Source organism: Balaenoptera acutorostrata, chromosome 11, assembly GCF_949987535.1.
Source record: "Balaenoptera acutorostrata chromosome 11, mBalAcu1.1, whole genome shotgun sequence".
NCBI classification, from domain to species: Eukaryota; Metazoa; Chordata; class Mammalia; order Artiodactyla; family Balaenopteridae; genus Balaenoptera; species Balaenoptera acutorostrata.
The window spans coordinates 53,260,119-53,273,048 of NC_080074.1; the positions used below are offsets into that span (position 1 = coordinate 53,260,119).

At 41.8% G+C, this 12,930-nt stretch overlaps 1 protein-coding gene across 3 annotated transcripts in view; it reads right to left on the reverse strand.

The window, feature by feature from the left end:
- The window catches only part of TBC1D30 (TBC1 domain family member 30), an 86,255-nt gene that overhangs the window by 39,106 nt on the left and 34,219 nt on the right, over positions 1–12,930 (reverse strand). For 2 of the 3 annotated variants that reach the window (XM_028165891.2, XM_007179749.2), the window contains exons 1-4: positions 7,180–7,600; positions 3,779–3,840; positions 3,185–3,250; positions 458–583 (exon numbers count right to left, since the gene is read on the reverse strand). In XM_028165891.2, coding sequence (XP_028021692.1) covers positions 458–583; positions 3,185–3,250; positions 3,779–3,840; positions 7,180–7,360 — 435 coding nt within the window. In that variant the 5' untranslated portion in view covers positions 7,361–7,600. Of the gene's footprint in view, positions 1–457; positions 584–3,184; positions 3,251–3,778; positions 3,841–7,179; positions 7,601–12,930 lie in introns of those variants that run through there. The other variant, XM_057557624.1, reaches the window with a different exon arrangement.

The window sequence follows — 12,930 nt, forward strand, 5'->3', positions numbered from 1 at the left end:
CTTGAGCATTTGACCATCTGGTTTAAAGTAAACCCATCAGTCAATCTAACTATCTTCATAAAATGACAGTTAAGAAATTATCAAAATCCTAATAAGTGCCCAATTATTCTAATATGAAATAGATTTAACTTTAAATTTCTCAGTGACTTTTACATTAAAATACAGTTAAAAGCACTGACCCATGCTAAAGAAAAAAGGAATTTCAATTTCCTATCATGTGAGCAAAATAAATAAGTTGAATATGAATGGAAACATTTTCCTCTTACCAGCAACACACAAATTTATGAGGACAAGGCATCATCAAGTTCCCCATTAAAAAGCTGTTAACTAATGAAATTAGGAAGCAGGAAATACACGGACATTCAATCCATAAGGCTTGATCTTCTGTCCAGGAAATATCTGGCTCTTAGAATCTTTCTTCTAAGTTAGGACAATAAGCCAAACTTAGGGGCATTACCTTGACTATCTGAATTCCCATCAAGTCATCATCAGGATTACTCCTCTCATTGAAAGTGAAGCGCATGGTTTTGTCCCAATCAATGGCTATACTGTGCAAATAATGGTCTGCCAAGGTCAACCAAACCTAAAGTATTAATAAAAAAGAATGCTAAAGTAAAATACATAATTTCATCTTTCTTTATCAGGAAATAATGATTGCATCCAATAAGAAAATGAGAGCTGTTACTAGAACAGATATAGCCTACATGTAGAAATCTCTAAGAATCTCACTGAAAAGTTTGTTGTACTAAACTGTACCAATTAGGGGCTTTCATTTATTCTTTCAATTAATATTTGTTGAGTTCCTACTATGTACCAAGCAATGATCCAGCCATTAGGGGTATTGTTAAGAAAACAAAAACGTTTCAAATTTTATTTCAGTTCATTGGAATAGCTGAATTAGCTTATGAGCTTGTTATACTTGGCTCTGGATGGCGCTCTATGCTTGGGCAAGAGCTCCCTGGTCATCCGTGGAGAATGGGCCTGTTTTTACCATAAAGTGGCCTCTGCCTTTAAATCATCCCTCTCTCACACACAAAAAAAACTGGCAGATGGGTTCCTATAATGAATAACTTTTTTAAAGGAATCACTGGATATTTTTACTCCTTTCATTACCTTATCTGGAAAAGCTGTTTCATAATGCCATTTCTAATGTGCATTTTGAGGAACCAAAATGTTCAAATTCTGGGAGTATTAAGACCTGGTTTATAATACAAATGAACTTATTTACAAAACAGAAAGAGACTCACAGACTTCGAAAACAAACTTACAGTTTCCAAAGGGGAAATGTGGGGTGGGGAGATAAATTAGGAGTTTGGGATTCACATATACACACTACTATATATAAAATAGATAATCAATAAGGACCTACTGTATAGCACAAGGAACTCTACTCAATATTCTGTGGTGACCTATATGGGAAGAGAATCTGAAATGGAATGGCTATATGTATATGTATAACTGAATCACTTTGCTGTACACCTGAAGCTAACACAGCATTGTAAATTAACTATGCCCCAATATATAATAAAAATTAAATTTTAAAAAAAGGAATGGGAATTGTGGTTGCCAAAAAGGAAGGGGGTGGGGGAAGGATAGATTAGGAGTTTGGGATTAGGAGATGCAAGCTATTATATATAGAATGGTTAAACAACAAGGTCCTACTGTATAGCACAGGGAACTATATTCAATATTCTGTGATAAAGCATAATGGAAAAGAATATGAAAAAGAATGTATATATATGTATAACTGAATCCCTCTGCTGTACAGCAGAAATTAACACAACATTGTAAATCAACTTTACTTCAATAAAATTTTTTAAAAAAGGAAAAAAAGACTACGTTTATGAATTAATAAGATGGCAATTCAAGTTTTGGTATTTGAACATAATTTATCAGGAATAACACTGATTAATATCTCCAGCCATATTTCTCTCTTAAGCATCAGGATCATATGTCAAAATGCTCACTTGAGGGAGGGAGATGCAAGAGGGAAGAGATATGGGAACATATGTATATGTATAACTGATTCACTTTGTTATAAAGCAGAAACTAACACACCATTGTAAAGCAATTATACTCCAATAAAGATGTTAAAAAAAAATGCTCACTTGACATCTTCAACTTAAACATCTAATAGGCATCTCAACCTTAACATATCCAAAACCAACTGTCTAATCCACCGCCACCCCAACTATACAGAAATACACACAAACACACACACCTGCTTGTCCCCTCTCTGGGAAAGCAGTAACTCTACCCTTCCAGTAGCTCAGGTCAATCTTGAAGTCACTGATATCCCTCTTACACTTTTTATTCAATCCAGTAGGAATTCAAGTCAACTCAGCCTTCAAAATGTATCTAGAATCTGACCCCTTCTCTCCATCTCCACTACCACAACCCTGATCCACCTCTTGCCTGAATTATCTCAAGTCTCCTACTGGTCTCCCCGCTGCTGCCCTTGTCCTTCATATTCTCAAGTTAGTAGCCAGAGTGGTCCATTTAAAATATGTCATATCATGTTATTCTCCTCCTCAAAACTTCCCAATGCTTCTCACCTCACACTGGGCAGAAGTCCTACTATGACCTGTAAGGTCCTATATGATCTGCCATTCCCCTAAGGTCATCACATTACCTCTATGACCCTCCCCCCATTGCTTTCCCTTTTATTCACTGTGCTTCAGCCACCCTGGCCTCTTGCTTTTGCTTGCATACTCCTCAGTGATGCTCTCACCTGAGGGTGCTTCCTGTTTGGAGTACTCTCCCACCAGGTAGCTACGTGGCCAATGGCTCACCTCTATAAGGACCCTATTCAAATGTCACCTTGCCATTTAAAATGCTACCTCCTTACCTCCATTCCCCTCTCTCCTTATTCCTTTCTCTGCTTTATTTTTATGCATGGCACTCAGCATCATCTGAAATACTTTATATTATATGCATTGTAAACTCCATGAGGACAAAAATTTTGGCCTGCTGGGGTTTTTTTTCCCACTGCTGTATCCCCAGTACCCAGCAGAATGGTACCTGGCATAGAATAGATAATCATTAAATACTTACTGAATTAATGAATAATGAAGAGAGACAGATTTCAAATTACTAAATCTAGAATATCCTTTTTGACATTCCAGACACTTTAAAGAGGGACAAAGTGATGGTCCTTTTGTATTTTAGCCATACAAATCCTCACCTTTCTCCTCCATTCCTTTGGTATTCCTGTTGATAGTCTGGCAACTGCTTTGAGCGCATCATACCACTAGAAACAAAGAAGAAATGCTGTCAAAGTGATAATATTGACCTGGTTAAGCACTTTTCAACTTTTCCCCTTCTTGACGTTCGTAGAGCATGATAAAATTTATACAGAACACTGGGGTAAACATTCAGAGCTTCCTTCAGCCAGATATGACTGGTCTAAGGGCTATGACTGCCCCAAGGTCCCCCATTTAGGTACCCTTAACACACCCGTGATCCAACTGCAGTACACACACAAAGGCTGGGAACTCTGAAATCAAAACATGTATTACAGATTCAGAATAAGAGCATTTGGTTTTTAATTTTTTTTTCACACTTGAACCATTAAAAGAAAGTGCAAAATTTTTCACTGCAAGTATAAATCCAAGTCACTTATAGCTTCACAAGTTATTTTATCTATAATTTTTAAAACTGACTCATCTTCTTAGGCATATCCAAGCACATGTTAATTTTCCCACTTTGAGAATATACCTCAGGGTACCCCATAGGTACCCCAAAATAAAGGTATTTTCAAAACCAAAAATAAAATTACCTGCTGAAAACCATTTTGACCTAAAGATGGCTCAAGAGTGAACTTCAACTTTGTGTCAACTCCTAAAAGAAAAATACATAAATAACTGTTATTTGGGGAAAAAATACGTTACATCAAAAATAAAAGTAGGGCTTCCCTGGTGGCGCAGTGGTTGAGAATCTGCCTGCCAATGCAGGGGACACTGGTTCGAGCCCTGGTCTGGGAAGATCCCACATGCCGCGGAGCGACTGGGCCCGTGAGCCACAACTGCTGAGCCTGCGCGTCTGGAGCCTGTGCTCCACAACAAGAGAGGCCGCGATGGTGAGAGGCCCGCGCACCGCGATGAAGAGTGGCCCCCGCTTGCCGCAACTGGAGAAAGCCCTCGCACAGAAACGAAGACCCAACACACCCAAAAATAAATAAAGAAATAAATTTTTTTAAAAAAGAATCTTAACTTTAAAAAAAAATAAAAGTAAAAATTAACCTGATTCTACTGAGTCATCATAAAATTTTTAAAACATTTATTTTTACTAAATCGTAGTCAATTTTGTTAAAAGAAAAAGAATACTGATTATTAAGATAGAAAAATGTCCTATGGTAATAGAATGAAGCTTATCACATAGAATGGTGGTTCCACCGCTGTCTGTAGTGCAAAAACAAAAAAATGACACCACAGGCTTGGCGTCATGCACACTTTAATTCACCTTTGGTTCCTAGAGTCAAACAAATTATTTAACCTGTCTCAGTCTCAATTCTTTATCCTTAAAATGAGGATAACATCTATCTCAGTTAGTTGTTGCAATAATTAACCGTAAATCACTTAGCACAGTATAATTAATATTTATGAAACTTAGGAAGAGAATTCTCTACTTACAGAATTTGTTTTCTAGGACACTTGCATGGACTAAGTCTATTAAGGAAATGTCAGTGAAATATCAAAAGTTATAAAAATAATGTCACTGTCTTCCCACTTGTGGAATAATCCACTTTAACAAGACTATTTAGCGATTTTCGTGTATTTTTAAATTCTGTCATGATAGACTTATTCATTAAAGATAAGTTTATACGTTTAATTATAGACTCCAAGCTAAAAATATAACTGAACTCTAATTCCAAGTTATCTACAACTTTCGATAAACTTCTTTGACTCAAATCCCAAATCTATGGAATAGAAGTAAATAAATAGGAGAATATATAAAGATTATATGCTATATTCACATTGGGCTTTTTTATTATTGAGGTGAAATTCCATGACAATTTTTTTAACATCTTTATTGGAGTATAATTGCTTTACAATGGTGTGTTAGTTTCTGCTTCATAACAAAGTGAATCAGCTATACATATACATATATCCTCATATCTCTTCCCTCTTGCGTCTCCCTCCATCCCACCCTCCCTCCCTATCCCACCCCTCTAGGTGGTCACAAAGCACCAAGCTGATCTCCCTGTGCTATGCGGGTGTCTTTTTAAAAACATATATGGAGTCAAGAAGCTGAAAAGAGATGTGTCTGACTTGCCCAAGCCCGTGACAGTATGAAGATGTCCTTCTTGGAGTCCTAGAAGAATACTGTGTATACATGAGTTGGGTCCTAGATTTCTAAAGTCAAGCTGTGTGTGATACAGAATGCCAGGCATCCAATCAATGCCCTGATAATTCTCTTCAGAGCTTCAGGGCCAAAACCATACTCTGCCTAGATAGATAAGATTTTCTTCTTCGAAGGTATATTAAGTACCCCGACGGATTCCCAATTCTCTGTGATGGTTTAAATTAAGTCCTGCCTCAGTGCAGCGCAATGATACAAAGACCACAAGAGTGCCTCCAACTGACGCGCATGATTTAAGACACGATAAAACGGACCTCTTTGTGAGGTTGCTGTCCAGACACAGGGTGCTGAATGGAGGAGCGTATAGTCATGACGTTTGCTTTATTATAACAAAGACCAGGAAATTCGGTCCCACGCTCCTATTTCAACCGACCTAAAAGCCTCGGATTCCTCGCATGTATGACCGAATATGCTCCCTTGACTTTTTCAGAAGTACCTGCTGGGCACGATGCCGATCGCCTTGCCGAGCTGAAACCTGGCTGGGGTTAGTCAAAATCACAACTATTTTCTATCAAAAATGAGTCACAGGATTTAACTGGAATTGATCATTCGCTGCCTGCAGGCAAAAGCTGAAATCAGGTCATTTCCACCTCCTTTCTTCTAATTGAATAAGGGAGGGGAGAAGGTTTATGTTTTATCTGGTAATCATTGGCTGTTCCGGATTCAGAAATACAAAACACTTTTAACGTGGGAAGGAGGTTTCTTTTTTTAAGGCTAAAGGAAGACGGTGAATAACTACTACAGTCTCTGCAACTAGACACCTCCTTGGGGAGAAAAACAAAGAAACCACGAGGTTCGGAAAGGCAGCGACGTGTTCCACCCTTTGGGGCTCAGTGCCTCGACAGATTCTCCCCTGCAGCCTCAGGACAGCAGGTCCCCAAAGGCGCTGGGAGGCGGGATGGGGCGGGGTTGGGGGAGGACAAACCCACCTGGAAGCCAGCTGGTGCCACTCCGGAGACAAGTGTGCGCTACGCACGGGTACGAGTACAGCCGGCTCCCTCTGCGGCCACCCCTAGCCAGAAAGCCTTATGCCCAGGGGCCCGCGCGCCAGGGCCGGGCTCATAAAACCCTGCGGAGGGATGCCGGGTGGTGGAGCAGGCGCGGAGTTATGCAGCCTGGAGAAGCAGGGATGTGTAAACACAGGCTGACCGCAGAAAGGGCCTAGCCTAGCACAGCCAGGCGAACTCTGAGTCTACCTATAGAAAGAACCTCTACTTTGCAGGAGTGTTTCCTGCCCGCTCTCCACCCGGACACACAAACTAGAGGCTCCAGGTGAGATAATCCCGGCACCCACGAAGCAGGGACCCTCAAGAAAATGCACCCGATTTTTTCCTTCGCGGTCACTGCCTCCTCCTCTGACACCAAGCATCAGACCTGTGCCTTTCTCCGCCTCACACACCTCTTTCAAGGTGTGGCTTCTTGTGGGTCCGAAGCACAACTGGTTGCTCGGCCTCTGATAGCCCGGGTAGCCGCCAACACTTTCCCACCACTCGCAGAAGACCGAACGCATCGCTCGCCAGCAGCTGCCGGCACAAGCAGGGCTGGACCGCACGCAGGCCGTGGGATGGGGGCGCGCGGGCAGCCGGCGGCAGCAGCCGGTCCTCCGCGCCGTGGGAGGCCGCTACCCCCGCCCAGGCCTCGGTCCGCGCTCTTCCCTCCCAGGCCGACCCAGCCCCGCCTGCGCCCAGCCGCAGTACCCAGCACCGGGCGGCCGGCGGGTGTTCCCCGGCCTACGCGGAGTTCGGCTGAGGCAGAGGCACCAGCTCCGGGGTCGCCAAGCTACTTTCCAGTGCCCCATCTGCCGCCCCGGGTCCTCACCCGGCTCCAGGGTGCAGAGCAGCCGGGGCGCGGTCCGGGAAATGCAGCTGCGCTTCTTGAGCACATTGCTCAGGATGGTGCCCACGCCGCCACCGCCGCCGCCGCCGCCACCGCCGCCGCCCTGCCGCTTCAGGCATCTCCCTCCACGCCTAAGGGAGCCGGTCAGCTTGTCCTGCCGCATCCGAGAGCGCCCTGGGCTCCCGTGCGGCCGCCGTCCGCCTGGGTCCTCGCTGTCCCGCCGGCGGAGCGGCTTCGCGCGCGTGGGGCTCGGCCAGACCGGTTAGTCGAGGGTCTCTCGAAAGCAGCAAGAGTGCTCGGCGGTCAAGGGATCCTGCGGAGCACCGCGGCAGCCGCCAAGCACGGGGTGGCCGGCAGGGATCTGCAGTGCGGAGCCTGCAGGCTGAGGCAGGAGAGGACTTGGGGCGGGGAGGTGGGCGGGAGCGAGCGAGCGCTCGGAGACGGAGGCAACGCTCCCGCCCCCAATCCCGGCATCACCGTGCGCAGGCGGGGCTGCTTTAGCTCCCGAGCGCCCCGCCAGCTCGCGGCACCTGCGCTGGGGAGCCGCAGAGACCCGGAGCCCGGGAGCGGGCGGCTGAGCAACTGCGCCCGAGGGCCAGAAGCAGTGACAGAGATTTCCGTGCTTCTCCCAAGATCTGGGAGGTGCAGGAGGGAGCACCAAAGGGAGCGAGTCTCAGGTCCAGAACGCCAGCGAGATGCAATTGCCCACCTCATCGGAGCAGCCTTGCAAGAGTCGGTCAACAGACCGCAGGAAGAATCTAGCAGCGCGGCGGGAACATTGGTGGAAGGTGAAGCACCAGCTTCATCCCAAATTGTGTTAAACTCTTTTTCTTGGCATCTTAGAGAGGCATAGGAAACACGTTAAAATTATTATTATTATATATTACTATTAATATATACTTTGTATATTAAATCTATAATTATTATTATAATAATGGTTGTTTCTCTTGGAAGAGTAGACTTCAAGATAAAAGTGTTCCATTAAAAGCAGAGGTTTTTTTTTTTAAGTGCTTCCCCCGTCTCTCCAGCCAGAGACTTCAGTAGGCAGAACGGTTAGTGATAATTACTTTTTTTTTTTTAATCATTCTTAAACTACGACATTACAACATTCACCAATGGATATTAATCATAAAGATGAATAAGTCATAAGAAAGAAAAGGATGTGGAGGGAAATACAAAGATATTTTTATATGCTAATATTTAGAGAAGGAACACCAGATGGATTAAAAAAAACTAAAAAGTATTTATGTGGAAGGTAACAGTGTAGAAGAGAGAGGAATAGAAAACAGATTTCTCTAGATGTGCCTTATGTAGTTTTGACTCTGGAATAACATCTTATATTAATAATATTAATAAATCAAGCAAAAAGAAAACCCTAAAATTTGAAAATGAATGGAAACAAATGAACCTAACTAGAAATCCTGTTGATAGCATAAGAACACAGAAAAAATGAGTAAGTTGTTTTAGAGTGTAGTGTTACGCCTGGATATCAATGGTGGTATAGACTCCAAGGGCAAAAAGAGCTGCAAAGAAATCTTAAATGTCATTCAGTAGCATTACTGTTATTAATAATATTAGTGTTATTTCTTAATTCTTATGTACACTATAGGATAACCTAAATAAATAATTATGTTAACATCATAATCAGTCTGCTAATTTGGGGTGATTTTAAATGTTTCACTAAGTAATGTTGTGATGGATATCTTTGTTGACTAAGCTTTACTAGATTTTTGAACACCTAAAATGAATTTCCACAGTGGGATTATTGGATCTAAAGGCATAATCATCTATATGACATACATTGCTAAATTAAATCTACCAGTTTAGTCTCTGATTGACACCATTTCATCCTCCATTTTCAACAGCTCTCAGTATTATCATTTAAACACTTGCTGCTTTCATAAAGAGAACTGTCATTTTGTTGTTTTTATTGGCATTTTTTATTAGTAGTGCAGTTGAACTTTTTTTGGTATGTTAACTAAGCAGTTATATGATATTTTCTGTGAATTTCTTACTCGAATATTAAAGTCTACATGTTTTCTTAATGAAAAAATAAATATGTTAATGTCAAAAGAAACACAGAAAATACAAGTATGCAACCAAAGAAATTAAGTTTTTTAAATCCTACAATAGTGTATTTTAAATGAGTATGAACTCATCTTTTTTCTTTTCAAAAATACATACAAAGCCACTGAATAGGTTTAGAACTAAGGACAACCCAGCAGCAGTGAACACCCCCAGCACTCAGGATGTGGTCTCTAAAAACCGTTCCCCACTAAAAGGAACCAGGGCTCCTTTGAGGTGCAACTGATTCCAGATCTGGGCCAGAAAAAGTACAAGATGAGCCTGAAATATCTTGATGAATTCAGGAAAGAAGGAAGTGCTCCAAGACTAATGGGGTCATGTCAAAAAGACATGAGAGCCACACAAATAGGATAGTATTGGCCAAAGATGGAACACTTTGAGCATCAAAAACAATGACTGCTAATCGACAGATGAATGGATAAAGAAGATGTGACATATATACAATGGAATATTATTCACCCATAAAAAAGAATGAAATTTTTGCCATTTGCAGCGATACGAATGGACCTACAGATTATCATACTAAGTGAAGTCTGTCAGAAAGAGAAAGACAAATACCATATGAGATCACTTATATGCAAAACCTAAAACATGACACAAATGAACTTATGAACTTATTTATGAAACAGACTCACAGACATAGAAAACAAACTTAGGGTTACCAAAGGGAAAAGGAGGTGGGGGAGGGATAAATTAGGAGTTTGGGATTAGCAGATACAAACTATTATATATAAAACAGATAAACAATAAGGTCCTACTGTATAGCACAGGGAACTATAATCAATATCCTGTAATAAACCATAATAGAAAAGAATATGAAAAATTATATGTATATATATATAACTGAATTACTTTGCTGTACACCAGAAACTAATACAACATTGTAAATCAACTATACTTACATATAAATAAATAAATACATTTTTAAAAAACAATGGCTGCTATTGATTGAAAGTATTAACTTTTTAAAAAATGTATTTCTAATGATATTCTGAAAGAACTAAAAAAGAAGTCCTTCACATGACTCTGGCACACTTATTCTGTAATCAGCACATTCTGGACTTTGTGAATTGCCCTCAGAATTTGAGGACAATGTCAGAAATGATATAACACTAAGCATGAAATATACATTTCACATATAAAAATCTGTTAACATGACATTTGTCATCTGCAAAAGTAAAGACAGCTGATAGGGATATAGAAGCTATTCAGTTATGCCCACCTGACTGAGATAAAGATGCCTTGAAACAGGCAGTAGTCTGCCTCATCACTTTAGAAGATAAAATCATTGTTGAACCTGGTCGTGATGAACTGTTTGGCTTAGATTTCCCAACATTGCACACCAATCTCAGGTACAGAAATCTACGCTTATTCAGCCTGATGCTTATAGTTTCAGTACATGTTTGTTCCCCTTCAGCTTTCTCTTAATTTTAATAAGATGTCCCTTGACTGCTCTGGCCTGAGAACGATAATTGAAAGATATCTGATGTTTGGCTTTGGACAGTTTTTTAGAGGACCACACAGACCCCTGGGTGAAGATGGTGATGAACACCCATAGTTAAAGGAAGAAAACTGGAAGGAGAGGGAAAATCCAGGCCAAGGTGGTAAGTGCATGCACAGTATCGTCTTCCAGAGCTCTCATCTTCTCAAACCATAGAGGGTTCATGTTCTCGTTTAACAAGAAAGGCTGTTCATGCTCAGTTTTAGCAGTGGGCCAGCAGGAAAGACAGCCTCGCAGGCCAAGAGGAGGAGCAATGGGCTCTGCTTTACAACACTGCCTCTGGGGTAGAAAGGAGGACGTACAGGCCTGGCTGACATCCACCACTCAGACCATCCCACACCCTTTGGCTCAGACTCCCTGCTCACCAAGCAAACTTTTGATTGTCATTTGGCTTCCCATAGAGACTTTGCCACTGAGGAGAGGACAGGCTGACCAGTTAACAGTGGTCAATATCCCTGAGTCTGCTCAACTCTCAGTGAGCTGAAGAAATCAAATTTCTGGGCTGCCAAAGCTGAAGTGTAGACCCTAGATTGCCAACCCACCCAGATGTGTCTTGGCTGACAAAAAGGCCTGTCTCTGAAATTCTTCAGTTACAGCATTCTTCTTACTATTAGTGACAGGGGCTTGTTTACTTTCAAAAGAAAAATTCTATTTCACTCAGATTTATTACAAGGAAAAACTGACTTAAAAAAAAAAAGCTTTCTTGAAAACTTCCCATTCTAAACTACATAGAAGTTGAAACTCACAAAAAAAAAAATTTAAGAGTTTCTACTATTAAAGCAATACGTAACGAAGGAATTAAATAATATTATTTTGTTTACATTGGAGAGGAAAGCCAAGACTGCCAACTTTTGTAGCAAACAGATAATTAAGCACTAAAATACAATGCTCTAAAAACAGCCATGGCACAAGCCTAGCATTATATTTATTGTATGACTCATAGTTTCTTATTCGTGTCTGGAATATTGTTTTCCAAAAGCAAAAGATGTCATCTGAAGTCAACCTGCAGAGGAAACAATGCCAGCATGAGCTCTGCTTGAGGATCTCAGCTGGTGAGATTTCTAGCCAAAGCCAACTTACCATCACTCTTCACTGAGTGATTTTTACTAATCAAATAATATCAATGAATTCACATTTGGGCAAATCATACCTTGGCATGGTCCAGAGCAGTTATGATTTAAGCTGAATTTGGGAAAAGGAAAACTTCACATCAGATGAGAATCTGTTACTGGCTTGCTAAAGAAAATGAGTGCTTTGAGGAAATACTCTGAATGTCTCAGAGAGTCCAGTACCCATGGTACATCCCCAGAGATCTAAGCTCCCAGGCCAAAACAAGGAAGTAGGGATCATTCAGCTACCCCTGCATCTTCAGGCTTACGTGCTGGCAGTGAGGCTTCCTTGAGAGCAAACTATTCCTTTAATGGAGAAAGGGGACAAGCCAGAAGAAAAAGCAAGTCCAACATAAATAAAAGCTATGTCCCACGGGGCTTCCAGAAGGGAATCAGGTCTGGGATTCCTGCGGTTTCCTAAAGATGTTACTTTCATTTAACAGTAAAATCTTAAAATACAAAGGGCCTATGTGTTTATCTTCAGGGACTGAACCGAGCCAGTGGTGACAGTTACCAAGAGAAAAAGCTCCGGAAACCTGCAGCAAAGAGAGAGAAAACACAGGGAGCTGGTCTGCTCTGGAAGGTGAGCCTGGAACTCATCCTCATGGCTTCAGAGCCCCCTGGCAGCTGTTCTCCAACCCACAAGTCTCAAAGGGTAAGAAGAGATTATACCAGACATCAGGCCCAGCACTGTCTCCCATCGGGCAGGAGATGGTACGTCTTTGCACTTGTGCTAATGAAAAGGGTGGTGGTCTGGTGGCATAAAAGTCACTCTTCTCCTCTCTGCTCTCCCCACAATTTCTGAAGGTCTGTGAGCAACTCCTAAATAGGAAAAGTAATATCTCCTAAAGGGATGGTAAACTGTGATCAGTCACATAAGAAGCTAACACTCTCCTCAGAACTACTTAAGAGTAGGGCCTTGGGCTTCCCTGGTGGCGCAGTGGTTGAGAATCTGCCTGCTAATGCAGGGGACACGGGTTCGAGCCCTGGTCCGGGAAGATCCCACATGCCGCGGAGCAACTGGGCCCGTGAGCCACA